Raw genomic sequence first — 13,874 nt, forward strand, 5'->3', positions numbered from 1 at the left:
AATGTACATGAAAATGTCTGAAAAGCATTAAGTCACTATATGCATGGGTCATAGTATTCCTCTGTGAATTTTGTGTAATATGCCGATGTAAGGATTTTATAAATTCCTACTGCTGATGATGGAGTGCACTGTTTGACCACGGCCCTGTGTTAAACACGGAAGAGAAAGTAGATGATGCCTCATTCTTTGCTGGGGTTGCAAAAGCGTTTTACGTCTTGTGGACCGTGGAGATTTCTGACCAGTCCCTTCACGTATGCACTTCTTTTTTTTTTTATTCTCTCAAAATTAATACTCTTATTGATGAAAAAGCGGTGGTCTAGTGAAAAATGCATCACTTATGGGAGCGCAGCAGCTTACATACATTGACTTTTTCAAAGGGAAAACTTAATTTGTTTTTGAAAAATGTTGTAGGAGGTTACCCCAGTACCCTGCATTTTCGAGTAAGATTTTTTATACCTGATCCCAACACACTGCAGCAAGAACAAACCAGGTAATAACATTTTTTTTTTAAGTTTTCTATGTAGTATATAAAAATGAGTAATCACTAAAAATGTATTCTTTATTTTATAGCTGTGGCCAAATACTTCCTTTGGGTATAACTGTACCAACAATTACAATCCAAGTTAAAATTGGGGTACACAGATTGGCACTTGAGTCGGCCAATTCGTTTTCAGGCCTGGGCCCGCCTCTCTCCCCTCCTGATTTGGTGTAATTCCCAGCTCCCTCCCTCCCACCCACCTCCTTCTGCCTCTCCCACCCACCCAGGCTCCGCTTGTTGAGCTCCTGTGTTCAAAGAGGAAGCTCCCTTTCCACCAAAGCAGGCAAGGTTTGGAAGAGGAATTTGTAGAGCAGTCATCGACAGACCCAGTAGCATGGTACCTCTGACGGGCTAGAACTGAGGCTCTTGAGGATCACAGGAGGTCTCCAAACTGAGAATTCTCTAGCAGCTCCCCAGATGGTAGGAGCCAGACAGGAGGGCGAGCTGGGTCAGCTTCTCTCCTCCCTGAAGCAGCCAGTGTGAACCAGATAGGGGAAAGAGGGCCCTGATAGGGTTGTTTACCCCCCAGGGCTTGGTGTCTGGCCACAGTTCTTTGCCGGCAGGGCACGTGGGTTTTCTGGGTGGGGGACGGTGTTTGGAGTGGGGAGGGCGGGTTTTCTGGGTGGGGAACGGTGTTTGGAGTAGGGAGGGCGGGCCCAGGAAAGTTGTTGCTATTTGAACAGGTACTTGGCAAACTCAGTTATGCCTCTGCTTTCCCCCAGGGCAATGTTAAGCCCTTCTTTATTGATACTTTGATTTTTCCTAGGAAGGGAAACTCTTCCACCAGGAAAAGCAATGAATGGATGTTCAGGAATATTGAATTATATTCTGTGCTCTTTGTGGCCAGGAGACTACCACCAAGAAGTGCATGTTAACTCAGACATAAAATACTGTCTTGTTGTTTATTTTTTTCTTTCTTTTTTTAATGGTAGTCACATGATAACGTTTTAACTATTAATATGTTTAAAGGCCAAATATTAGTCTATTACTCTGTTTTGCCTTTTTTGTGTACCTCTTCCCTCAACAACAGGAGACTTTGGGGATTTGACTGTTGACCATGAAGTTAAATTTTAAGCCAGTGTAAGAGTTGTTCGTCCTGACCTCATTGGGCAGCTGTGGGCAGTGCCCAGGTGGTTTGAGTTTCTCCCCACACTGGCCCTTTACTCTGGTGGGGTAGGGGTAGTGTAGTAACACTCAGCCAGTCAGTCCACTCATAAGCCCATGCACACAGAATGGTGAGGTTGTCTTTAAGAATATGTGTTTGAAATGACCCCAGGCCATTACTGAATATCAAGTTCTATTCAAGGAATGCTTTAAAAATGGCATAATGGAATACACATACACACTGCTCACAAAAATTAGGGGATATTTCAAAATGAATATGAAGCAAAAAAACATTCCCTAATTTTTGTGAGTGGTATATAATGTGTTTGTATATACATGAGTACAGTGGGTTTAAATCACAGCCCCATGGTAAAAATATTTTTGATTCATTACACAGGTATATCTAAATTACTGAAGCAAACGTTTCATAAAACAACAGCAAATGCGGGAGTACTCTGACATGCTCTGCTCTTCTTTTTCCTTTCAAAATGCCACTTGGGGCCCATTAAATTGATTTTAGTACTAACGAATGGGTCCTAAGCCCAAGTGCAAACCACCCTGTCTTCTCCTGTGATGCTCTCCAAAGACAGCCAGAACCCGAGTGGGAGGGATGGCTGGGCCAGCCTGATCCAGGAGTCCTGATCCAGGAGTCCCGCTCCAGCACCCTGCGTGGTCACCGGACGTTCACCTCCATGCCCCCATGGCAAAGAGCTCTCACTCCCTCTGTGGGCCAACAGCATCTTCCCGCTCCGCCTCCCTGACATTGGAGGGAAATGTAGAAACTTCAGGATAGATGGAAGACTTGGAAAGAAAGCCAGGTCTGCCATCAGATCTGCCACCAGCTGTCGTGAGAGAGGGGGAGTTAGATGTGCTTGGTGGTAGAACTATGGCCAGTGGATCGAGGCTACAGAGAAACAGGTTTGGGCTCCAGATGAGTAATAGACTAATTTTTGTTTCTGCCTAACTGCCTCCTAAAATTCTTTAGTTCAAGACTGATACCCAGCCTCACCACCCCACCTCCCATCTTAAGATTGGTGGTCCCCAGTGTGCTGTTGAGCATAGCCGTCACCTACTAGTATTTGGGCAGCAAATTTCTATTTGATGCAGCAGGAGCCGCAGCAGCAGCCATCCTGGGGCTCCTACAGACCTGGGCCAGGCTTCCACCGTTACTTTACTCATGGGCGCATGTGCATGTGTGTGTTTTGCTTGTTTGTTTGTTTTTTGTTTTTACTTAAATAGTTTTACCTGTGCTCCTGGCACATAGTATTTTATGAAATGCTATAGCTTGTCCAAAAGTTAAGTTCCCTTCTGGAAATTCAGCTCTTAAGAGTCAAAGGAGTGCAGAGGTAGTATTTGTTGTTGTCTGAGGATCTAGGCAGGGAGGCATTCATTGCTTCTCCCCATAGCTGAGGTCATGGGGTAGGGTGATGGATGGTTGCATTTCTGAAGACAGGCACGCCAAGCCTCTCTCCTAAATGTCTTCCCTGTGTTCTGACTGCTAAATAAATGTCTCCTTGACGGTGAGCCTGCACAGCTGCTGTTTCTGATAAATTTAGATCATTCTGAACAGTATTTCATTTACTGGCAAACTCAAAATGAAGATGTCTAGGAGGTGTGCTAGGTTTGGGCTTCATCCCACTCTTTTGATCTCTTCATGACGATGTCGTGGGACTTACTCAGAAGCTTTGTTGAATGTACGACAAAGTAGCATTGGGTGAATGGGAGATCCAGGTGCATGTTCTCGTTTGTATCCCTAGGAAGATACTCCAATTAGCTGGGCTCATCAGTGAAAGCCCAGATTTTACCATTGGATTATCTCTAATTCTCTCCCTCCTCTTCTGTCTCTCAGTAGCATTGTAGGAGGAGAGAACACTTAATTCTGGTTGAATGTCAGCTTGGATAAACAGAGAAACAAAAGAACCGATTATGTTCTCCTAGGTGGAAAGGTAGAGGTTCCGATATGGAATAAATGGGAATCAGCAAATCTGTTACACTGTCTCTCGATGTTGGTCTTCAACCCATTAAGGGTGGCTGATGATAATTAGGGTCAAAGTAATCATATCAGAGTTAGGGAATTGACCCTGTTTTAGTCATTAGACACATAATAAATTTGTAGCAGTCAGATTTTTTTCATGGCATAAGTGTCCAGGTTAAAATAAGACATAACTGACCCCACATTACCTATCTGAACATGAGTTTCCTCATCTGTAAAGGACAGAGGTCATGGTGTCTACCTCATAGAGTTATTGTGAGGCTGGAATGAGGCAATAAGTTATAAAATACCATGCACATGGCCCGGAACTGTGCAGATAGGAAGTTGTAATACTGTGCGAAGCATTCACGTCTCAAAATACCAGCACCTTAACCTACATTTTAAATATACATTTGAAAGAGTAATGAGAATGATGTCTAAATTGCCAAAATTATCTCTGTCCTCCCCCCCCCCCCCCCGGACAGATCTGCTGCGTCTGTATTATATTTCAAGAAGTTTCACTTTTGTCATCTTGGCCAGACACTGGAATGTCTATCCCATTGGAGTCCAGGTTTTAAAAAAGAGTGGAAGCTAGGGGCCAAGTGTCACAGGAATGCCATATCCCTAAATATAACGCTCTCCAGGGCCCTCCCAGCCTGCACAGCGCCAGGGACACCGTCTATCCCCGTTACCTGGACGGAGGACAGACCCACAGGATGATGAGGGTGCTGTGACAACTCAGTGAGCTCTCTCTGTGCCTGCAAGTCAGGTCCCAGGGTTTCTCTGAAGTGACATTGCTCACGAAGAAGTGCAGAGTTCGCATGGAGGTCCTGGCCGCCTCGAGTTGACTGTTAGGCTCTTGCGGAAGCACCCACATTTCCTGGGGCAGAGGAGGAAACCCCGCTGGGTCTTTGCTTCCCAGCTGGGATGTATTCACGGACCCGCCCCTCCTCGGCCGCTGCAGGCAAAGGGTGCGTGGCTGTGCAAAGCCCACGTTTAGAACAGCGGCCCTTCAAGTGTCTTGGTGCTCTCAGACACCCCACGTTTGAGGAGGTCCAGGCTGAGGGTGGGGTGCTCCCTGACCAGCCGCTCCACCTCATCCATCCCTGCTTAGCCACCCCTCGGACAGCATGTAGCCATGGGGCCCTCCCAGCCAATCAAGACAGGCAGCGACGTGAGCCATGATTGCTAAAGGGGCAGGTTTGAAATGTGCCAAGTGGTACCTGAAGCTTTAGACAAAAATGTGCTTTTATGTATTTTGTTTTTTCAAATGTATAAGTCTTACCCTTGACACCTCAAGCTCATTTATTTATTTGCTCATTTCACTTGGAGCATGATGAATTAATGAAAATCATTGTTTCTTAGGCATTTGTATTTCTTACAACTGAAGATGGATATATGTGAAGGCAGGTAATGAGAATTCTACATTCCTCTTTCCCTGTCAGTTGCCAGACGAGCAAAATCCCTGGTTCTAATCGAATGGACGCGCACCCCTGGTAACAACTCTACATGGAAACAGAGGATGGGGTGTTGAAAGCAGCGTCCTGTGGGGCGTTATGCTTCGGACATCTGGGTTCAGCTCGGTTCTGGTTTAGAGAGGCTAAGGATGTATAACATTCATTTCACATTGTTCCTCTTCTATTGTAAAAGGGACAGTTATCTTTCTGGTAAAGACCTGAGAAATGTTAAAGGGAGGGAGGGAGAGGCCCAGCGTATAAAATGGACTTCCTTCAGGCAGGCAGGTCAGGCCTAATTTAGGTCTACTTTGGAGCTCCTCGGTCCCTGTGGATGATTCTCTTCCTCTCTGGACTCTTCTTGTTCAAGGACATGAGCACCTCGACGGGCTTTAGCACTTCCTGTGTGTCAGGGCCGTCTCGGTGGCTGGGGAGTCAGCTGCAGATGGGAGACGCCAAGCCAGTGGTCCCTGAGCTGCCTCCTCCACACCCTGAGTTTCTTCTACGGAAGAAAGCCCCACAGGCAGACTGGTGGGGACAGCCACATCTTATTCCCACTGTCCTCGTTCCCTCTGCCCTCCCGTCAGCTTAGTTCCACTAAAGGAGAGCCTTCAGAAGCTTTCATAAGGGAGCTGGCAGGCTGGTAGGGGAAGTGAGCCAGGAGCCCACGAAGCAGGCAGGACGCATGTGGGTGGTGGAGAGCACAGTGTTCGTTAGGAGTTAGGAGAAGCTGGTGTGAGCTGGAAGTCTTTTGTGGATTGCTGTGATGAGCCAGGGTTGGGGTCGGCAGCGAAGTGAGGAGTTGGATATCCCTGGGCAATGAGAAGTTACCCCCCCCCCACACACACACACACACAGTCCCGGTTGGAAACCACACATTGGGGACTGACGGGAGAATAGACAAAGGGCGCTTCATGTCAGACCTAGACGTGCCTTTGTATCCAGCAGGCGGAGGAGAGCTGTTGGCATTTGTAGCATGAGGGATGTAGCAAGAGCAGCATCGGCAGGCAGTGTCCGTGGACGGAGGGGAAGCTGGAAGAGCTGGTGGGAGGAAGGGCCCAGCCCTTGAGGAAGCTGTTGCGGATGCCAGGCCAGAGGTTTGGGGCCCATGGCCGAGGGGAGGAGGAGCCCTCAGAAACAAGACATGTTGAAGAAGGGATGGCAGGAACCTGTTGACAGTTTAATGGTCATAGGGAATTTTTTACGTTAGCTCATCCTCTCGCTCAGGGGAGAATCGACTCCCTTCTCTGGCACAACCGGCAGGTTTGGGGGCCTCTGCATGAGCACCCCTAGTAATGGGGAGCTCACCCTTTGAAGAGGCAGCCTTCTTACATTTCAGGGCAACTCTAGGTTGAAATTACCCACTCCCTTTTCTGGGTCCGGGCTGCCCTCTGGAACTTGTCACTCTTTTACTCACGAGTTTGTTTTTCTTACAAAGATTTTGCAAGCGCTTGCTATGAGTCAGGCACTGTGATGCTGGTCAGATGAGGCAAGGCCCTGCCCCTTCGGGAGTGTTCAGCCTAGCTCTCCAACTAGTGGAGGTTGGTCCTCTTCATTTTTTTTTTTCTTCTCCAGACAAAATACCCCGTGTTTTGTATTGAGAGAAACCCCTTCCTGGCTGAGACCCCTGGTATCCTTACAATGACCAGGTCTGCAGGTGGTCCTCACCACCTCTCTGAGGAGAGGGCCTCCCATTACCAGATGCTTCTCAGGTGTGTATCAAGGTGGCACCTGGCCCTTGCCAGCCGTGGATCTTTTGACAGATGTGGTGGACATGGTTAGCATTTCCCCCAGGGTGTCCAATTGTGCCCGGACGTGTCGGACGTGTCGGTGGGCAGCACCGAGGGCATCAGTCCCTGCTGCTGAGATGGGTGACCATGTCCACAGGTAGAGACCCTGAGGTGTGGAGAGGAAAAAGGGGTCTGTTAGGAAGGTGTCGCCTGTTGGTGGCCAGGCTGAGAGTAAGAAGCAGGCTTTTGCTTTTACACTATTCTCTGGAAATGGCTTCTTCCATCTAGACGGAACCCCCTTAGCCTCTCTCCTGAGTTCTCTTCCAAATCCCATTCAGCTGCTCTTGCTGTAGCCAGGACCCTGGCCTAGAGCTCACTGAAGCCCATCTTGGTAGGAGAGTGAATGGCTGATGTTTGCTCGCCCCGTGGACTCTCGGGTCTCCAGTCGAACAGAGAGTGAGTATCCCTGGATATATCGCCAAACTTGGAGAAGAGAGCCTTTAGAAGTTCTAGCCGGGGCCCTCACAGAGGGGAACACGCTGCGCAGTGGACAGCGGGCAGCGGGGGGACCCCTGGCAGGCCAGCCAGATCAGTCAGCGAGGTAGGGGTGACTCACATCTCCATGGGTTGCCATGGAAACTGCATGTTTCCTCGCTTCCCATGGGGTTGCTGGGGAAAATGCTTTTAACATCTGTCTCTCCTACCCGGCAAGCCCTCACTGCTGCTGCGGTCAGCCCTTGTCCGGTGCCTTCCTCCACCGGACTGTGATCCCCGCTCCGGGTCGGCTGGCCGGGCTCCTGGGTAGACCATGGAACCCCGGGCTGCAGGGAGAAAAGGGAGCACTCAGAGGGTTTGAAATAGGACCAAGACAGAGATGGAATCGCTGGCAGAAACGGAGTGTTTGCAGAGGGCGGGGCGGGAGTGGGGGCTGGGGGGGTGGGGCAGTGAGCTTAAGAGGACAGAAGGACAAGTCCAGCCTGGCGTCTGTGGGTCCCTGTGGGGGCAGGAAAGCCAGAGGTGGGCAGACTGTCCTCCTAGGTTGGAAGCTTCAGGAAACTAAATAGATTTAGGGATCTTACATATCTAATTTAATGAGCTAATTTAAAACTCTGGAGTTTTAAAATTCATAATACTTTCCTATTTTCCCTTTTAAAAGGATATTACCCTTCTAGAAAGTGGGTAATCAAGAATCATGAAGTCAGTAGACCTCAGGAACTTAGAGAGCCCTATGAAAAGTCTCATGTCTTTACTAGAAAGATACAAAGGTTGCCCATTGATCTCAGAGGACAATTTTCTCACTTTTCCTCTCAGTGATATGAACCTGGCCTCTCTTGACCAGCCAGAACCCTGGGTAACCATGACCTTCATGGTATATGTATTAATGTTACATTATTTTAAACATGAAAAAGTTGTCTTTTAATTTTTAGAAATCCATAGTGTTCTCGTTGTCTTTCCTGCTCAATAATTAGTTGTATATCAAATTGTCTGTTACGGTTCACGGTGTTCTAATGGTTAACTCAAGATAGAAGAGACGGGATCAGTGAGTGTTTGAGGCTCTTGTGCCTTTCCTAATCTGTTTTTCTCCTGACAGGTTGACCTGCCCTCTTAATTCAGCCGTGGTTCTAGCATCCTATGCAGTACAATGTAAGTCACCAAGGGAGCGTCTCACGAATGGACAGGGTGTTCTGGGTGATGTGTTAACGCAGTCACTGGCCTCCTGGTTGACCACGCCCCTTCCCCACTTCTCCTGGGTGACCACGCCCCTTCCCCACTTCCCCAGGAGTCCTGCAGGGAAAGCATCTCTAGCCACCCAGATAGTGCCACTCTAACCCTGGCCTGCACTGTCCCCAGCTCAGGGATGTTTGTCTCAGGAGGGTGGTCAAAGGGAGGAGAGCGGATGAGCTGTGGTGGGAGGTTTTCTCCCAGGGGAGCCGTGAAACAGAGGACACCGGTTGCACAGGACGTTTCCATAGGCTTTGCTCGCTTTTTGGATTTGATCTCCGTAACAAACCCCCGTGGGGCAAATGTTTGTACCAGCCACCCATTTCAGACGTGGAAACCGAGACCCACCTAAGTTATGGAATTTGCTGGAGGATCTTCCTGCTCCTTGCTTGGTGCTGCTCTGAACACTGCTGGGATCTCAGGGATTTATTTGTAGCGTTTCCGTAGAGCTAATGGGATGTATATACATATGTTAGTTGATAGCAGTACTGTCCAACAGAAGTATAATATGAGCCACTTATATCATTTTAATTTTCTAATAGCCATAGTTCTTAAAAAGTTAAATGAAACAGATGAGATTAGTTTTACTATATGATGACCCAATAGTATATCCAAAATATTATCATTTTAATATGTAACGGATGTAAAAAATATTAATGAGCTACTTTACTTCTTTTTGTACTAACCTTTGAAAGCCTGTCAGATCTGACACTGACAGCAGGTCTCAGTGTGGACCGGCCACATGTCAAGTGCTCAGTAGCCAGACGTGGCCGCCGGCCGCCATACAGGGTAGAGAGTCCAGATAGAGTTTCCCAACAAGGCCTGTGGAAGCGGGAGTAAGAATCTACTCATTCAGTGAGCAGAACTCCATGGAGCCTCCGTTCCCCGTCAGGCCCTGTGGCAGATGCGTGGGGGCATGGTGGAAAGGGTGACTGGCCAGGTGGGAGCGGAGTGTCACTTCCTGGTCAGTTCTCTGTGTGGTGCCAGCACGGTCCCCCAACAGAGTCTGTGCCAGGCTGTGTGGGGGCTCAGGACTGACAAAAGCCCTCTGCCTTCTCCTCGGCCCCGGACCGTCTAGGCCTGCAGCCTCTTGACTGATTGATCGCATGGTAGGTAGCAAAGTGGAGAGACAAGATGGTCCCGTCGAAGAGCAGGCGCTGGCTGAGCTACTCACCCTGCTCTGGTCTCAGAAGAGGCAGCACAGCAAGGGAATGCTGACAGGGACTCCTGAGGTGGCCTCAGGTCCTCCCCCTCCCCCAGCAGCGGAGGTGGAAATGGGAGAGGTGCAGAGCAAGGTGGCTGGGCCTGCAGCTTCCCTGTCTACCTCGTACTAAATACCAGGAAGTGGCAGAGAGACTTTTAACAGGGACCCCCACCCCCACCCCGGCTGGTTAGCGTGGTCGGTTATGGTGAAACACCAAGGCTGTGGGCTCGATCCCCGGTCTAGGCACATATGGGAAGCAACTGGTGAGTGAACAATTAAGTGAAACAACAAATGAATGCTTCTTTCTCTCTCTCTCTCTCTCTCTATCCCTCCCTCCCTTTCTCTATCTAAAACCAATCAATAAATAATAAAATATATGTGTTAAAAAAAAAAACCAACAGTGACCCTATGCACTAGTAAGACGAGACCCAGTCTTAGTCTCTCTCTAGCCTGCATCTCCTCCTCCCCGGTGGAAACTGGGAAGAGGTGCAGTGGTCCCCTGGGCGTGTGTGAAAGTCCCCGCTCCCCACGGTGCAGCGGGAACAGAGCTGGCCATGTCACATCCTGCTGGGAAGAGGTGCAGTGGTCCCCTGGGCATGTGTGAAAGTCCCCGCTCCCCACGGTGCGGCGGGAACAGAGCTGGCCATGTCACATCCTGCTGGGGGATGGCACCATCACCGGTCAGCTCTGTTCCTACTGGTCTCTAGGCCTTGTGGACTCCCTCTGCCAGGCTGATCACGAGAAACCACGCTTTCTCCCCTCTCAGAGCACGTTTGCTGCTCACAGCTAGAGCTTCAGGTTGGAGGGACAGGAACAGGGACACCAGGAAGGATGTAGCCTACAGTCAGGCTTGATTTAAACCCTGGCTTTTGCCTTTGCCGCGGGCGTGGCTCTCAGTTTTCTCACCTGTAAGATGGAAGTGATGACGGTGATTAATGACAGTATGACTACTGTATTTGGTCAAGTCATATACACGAAGGTGGTCTATAGCTAGAAACTTTTTATAGTTGGACCACTGCCCTTGCCCAAGTCAGTGAGAGCACAGGCAAGCTGTCTTACCTGGGATTTCCGTCTTCCACTTACACCTGCATGACCTTGAGCCTCTCCAGGCCTTGGCTTCCTCTGTCAAGTGGGGATGGTAACAGTGTGAGCGTCATAGGGTCGTAGTGAAGATGAAATGAGTGAATACCTATAGCGCTCTGGTAAAGGCCTAGCCCAGGGCAGGTGTTAACAATTACTGTATTTTCCTGTCTGCTCAGAAGAAAGCTTTTAGAAAGAACCGCCTGTTATCAACAAATTCTATTTAGAGTAAAATTTTAAAATGGAAAAATAAAAAGCCAGACCTGGGGTGGTTAAGTGGATAGAGCATCAACCTGGAATGCTGAGGTCATTGGTTCAAACCCTGGGCTTGTCCAGTCAAGGCACATAGGAGAAGCAACTATTACGAGTTGATGCTTCCTGCTCCTCCTTTCCTCCTCTCTCTAAAATCAATTTTAAAAAAAGAATGGAGCCTGACCAGGTGGTGGCGCAGTGGATAGAGCGTCGGACAGGGATGCGGAAGGACCCAGGTTCGAGACCCCGAGGCGCCAGCTTGAGCGCGAGCTCATCTGGCTTGAGCAAAGAGCTCACCAGCTTGGACCCAAGGTTGCTGGCTCCAGCAGGGGGTTACTCGGTCTGCTGAAGGCCCGCGGTCAAGGCACATGTGAGAAAGCAATCAATGAACAACTAAGAAGTCGCAACGCGCAACGAGAAACCGATGATTGATGCTTCTCATCTCTCTCCGTTCCTGTCTGTCCCTGTCTATCTCTGCCTCTGTAAAAAAAAAAAAAGAAAGAAAGAAAGAAAAAAGAAAGAAAAAGAATGGAAAAAAATCCTATTCTGAGCTTCAGTAGCCAGGTTCCCCTCCACAAAAGATGAATAGATTGGGAGGCTAAAGAACATTATTAGCTCTTTAAAAGCGCAAACTAGCTTCAGTGGAAATACTAGGTTGACTCTCATGCTAATAATATAATGGGTTGTCAGGCAAGCAGTTTTAAGTACAAGTTATTTATTCCTCCATGCTCAGTAAATATATTTTTCCATACCCTGTGTATACATGTCTGTAAGATTAATTTTTAGCTATGAAATTGCTGAATCAAAGGGTATGCCTACAATGTATCTGATCCATTTTGCCACAGTGTCTCAAGAAAGCTGTCTGATAGGAAGGCAAGCCCTACCCACCAATGATAACCAAGTCAGTGAACCAAAGGCGCATTTTCTTACTAGAGAAGGTTAAGTGATCTGTGGGTGACAATACCTGAAAATCTTGATGGTGGGATATTGCTGGTCACCTGTCAAGGGTTATGAGGCTTAAAGAATAACGTTTTTAGAGCTATTTATTTACTCCATAATGCCCCCGGAGCCTCTGCCATGTGCGGGTTCTGCACCAGGCTTGGGGTGCACAGACAGACAGCATGGCTGCTGTCCACGAGGGGGCCCCACAGCCTGCTGGGAAGGCAGGTGTGCACCAGATGGTGCTGCATCCTGCCTGGGGGAGAGGGGAAGGAGTCCGGCAGAGCTTCCTAGCGAGGACCCCTGAGAAGAGCCTCTGAGATCAGTGGGAGTTGGAGGACTAGCATGGAAAGGGCTTTCCCAGCAGAACAGCTGGGCAGCTTGAAATGCCACACGTTTGAGTTCTGCGACATACTCTCTCTTTTTTACAAAACATAAAATATCAGCCAGAAGAACGCATGGAACTAAAAAGACAAGATCTTTCCCACATACAAGCCTTCATTTCCTTTCCTTTCTGCGGTAATTAGCTCTTGCACATATTGCTTGGGCGTGTGGTATAGTAGATAGAAAAGTATGAACTGCGGTCAGAGTCTAGGCTCCAAGGTAGCAGCTGAGCTCCCTTCCTTGAGTCTCAGTTCCATTATCTGTTTAATGGGGGTGAAAGCGTCACTCACTGCAGTGTTACCGGGAGCATCTCCTGGGATGATGTCCTTGAAATCAAAGCGGACACCGCCCTGGGCTTTGCAAATGTCTGCGACTCGTTAACTTTGTTTCCCTCTAGTGGTTAGCACAGGAGCAACCAGCTACGAGTTCAAGGGAAAACCACCCTCCAGGGAGGTTCACAGGTCCTGTGTTAAGTCAGACTTTTGTCGTGCCTTGGTATTATGTTGAGTGAAATAAGCCAGGCAGAGAAAGAAAAATATCATATGACCTCACTCATTTGAGCAATCCAAGGAATAATGAGAACTGAGGAACGGAATTGAGACAGAGGAGGGATCAAAGGGACCAGAGGAAAAGAGGACAGAGGGAAAGGGGATGATAGGATGGGATAAAGCTGAAGGGAAGGGGGGAGGGCGCTGTAAGGAGGGGGCAAAGGAGATGTTGAGGGGAATAGAGGGGAGGGGGGAGGCATTCGGGGTGACCCTAGAATCTATGTAAACACAATTAATTAAAAAGAGAGGCTTGCTGTTCATGTTGGGGTTGGGACTAAGTTACATGATGGATGACCAAATCAAGATCCAAGAGGGTCTTCTGAGCTAATAAAACCAACAGTAGAATTTAGTAGCTCTGCCTTGAGGCTCAGGAAAATCATTTGTAGCATTTGGTGGCCCTCTGGGGACATGATCACTGTCATCAGCAAGTATAGGTCACTTGGCTTTCTGCCCTATTCCCCTTCCAAAATTGAACTTTGCAGTAGCTGCTATACAAGTCAGTTCAGGACACAACATCCCTGAGCACCTACTTTGCGCCAGGCCTGGGAGCTAGGCCCTAATGAGGAGTCTGGCCCATTCCCAGCCCGCAAACAACAGTGGAAGGAGAAGATGGCCCCTTCTTTATGCTGTGATCTCTCAGAGTGGCCCTCGTGTGTGATGGCTGTTGAGGGTCAGCAAAGCTGAGTGGACATAAAGAAAGATCCCCTTGCATCTGACCTTTCAACTTCGTGATGAAATTCACCTAAGCGGCCACCTGGCTCATAGCCTCTCCTTCTGGGAGTGGCCACCATGTGGCATCACCTCAGTCCTTCCAAGGCCGTGTCCTTGTGATGGAGAAGTCACGTTTGATTTAGAGACCTTGCGTGTTGAACGGGTACTCTGAAACAACGGCGAGTGCTCAGAAGCCCCTAGCATTGAAGCCAGCTGCGGGAAGAAGTCATGAAAAC

The 13,874-nt window shown here is 48.7% G+C and overlaps 1 protein-coding gene across 12 annotated transcripts in view; it reads left to right on the forward strand.

Annotated features, from left to right (window-relative positions):
- The window catches only part of PTPN3 (protein tyrosine phosphatase non-receptor type 3), a 114,905-nt gene that overhangs the window by 44,541 nt on the left and 56,490 nt on the right, over nucleotides 1–13,874 (forward strand). For 10 of the 12 annotated variants that reach the window (XM_066367479.1, XM_066367474.1, XM_066367477.1 and 7 more), the window contains 3 exons: nucleotides 412–490; nucleotides 4,980–5,024; nucleotides 8,390–8,442. In XM_066367479.1, coding sequence (XP_066223576.1) covers nucleotides 412–490; nucleotides 4,980–5,024; nucleotides 8,390–8,442 — 177 coding nt within the window. Of the gene's footprint in view, nucleotides 1–411; nucleotides 491–4,979; nucleotides 5,025–7,183; nucleotides 7,255–8,389; nucleotides 8,443–13,874 lie in introns of those variants that run through there. The other 2 variants (XM_066367484.1, XM_066367485.1) reach the window with 2 other exon arrangements.

The sequence above is a fragment of the Saccopteryx leptura genome, chromosome 2 (assembly GCF_036850995.1).
Source record: "Saccopteryx leptura isolate mSacLep1 chromosome 2, mSacLep1_pri_phased_curated, whole genome shotgun sequence".
Lineage (NCBI taxonomy): Eukaryota > Metazoa > Chordata > Mammalia > Chiroptera > Emballonuridae > Saccopteryx > Saccopteryx leptura.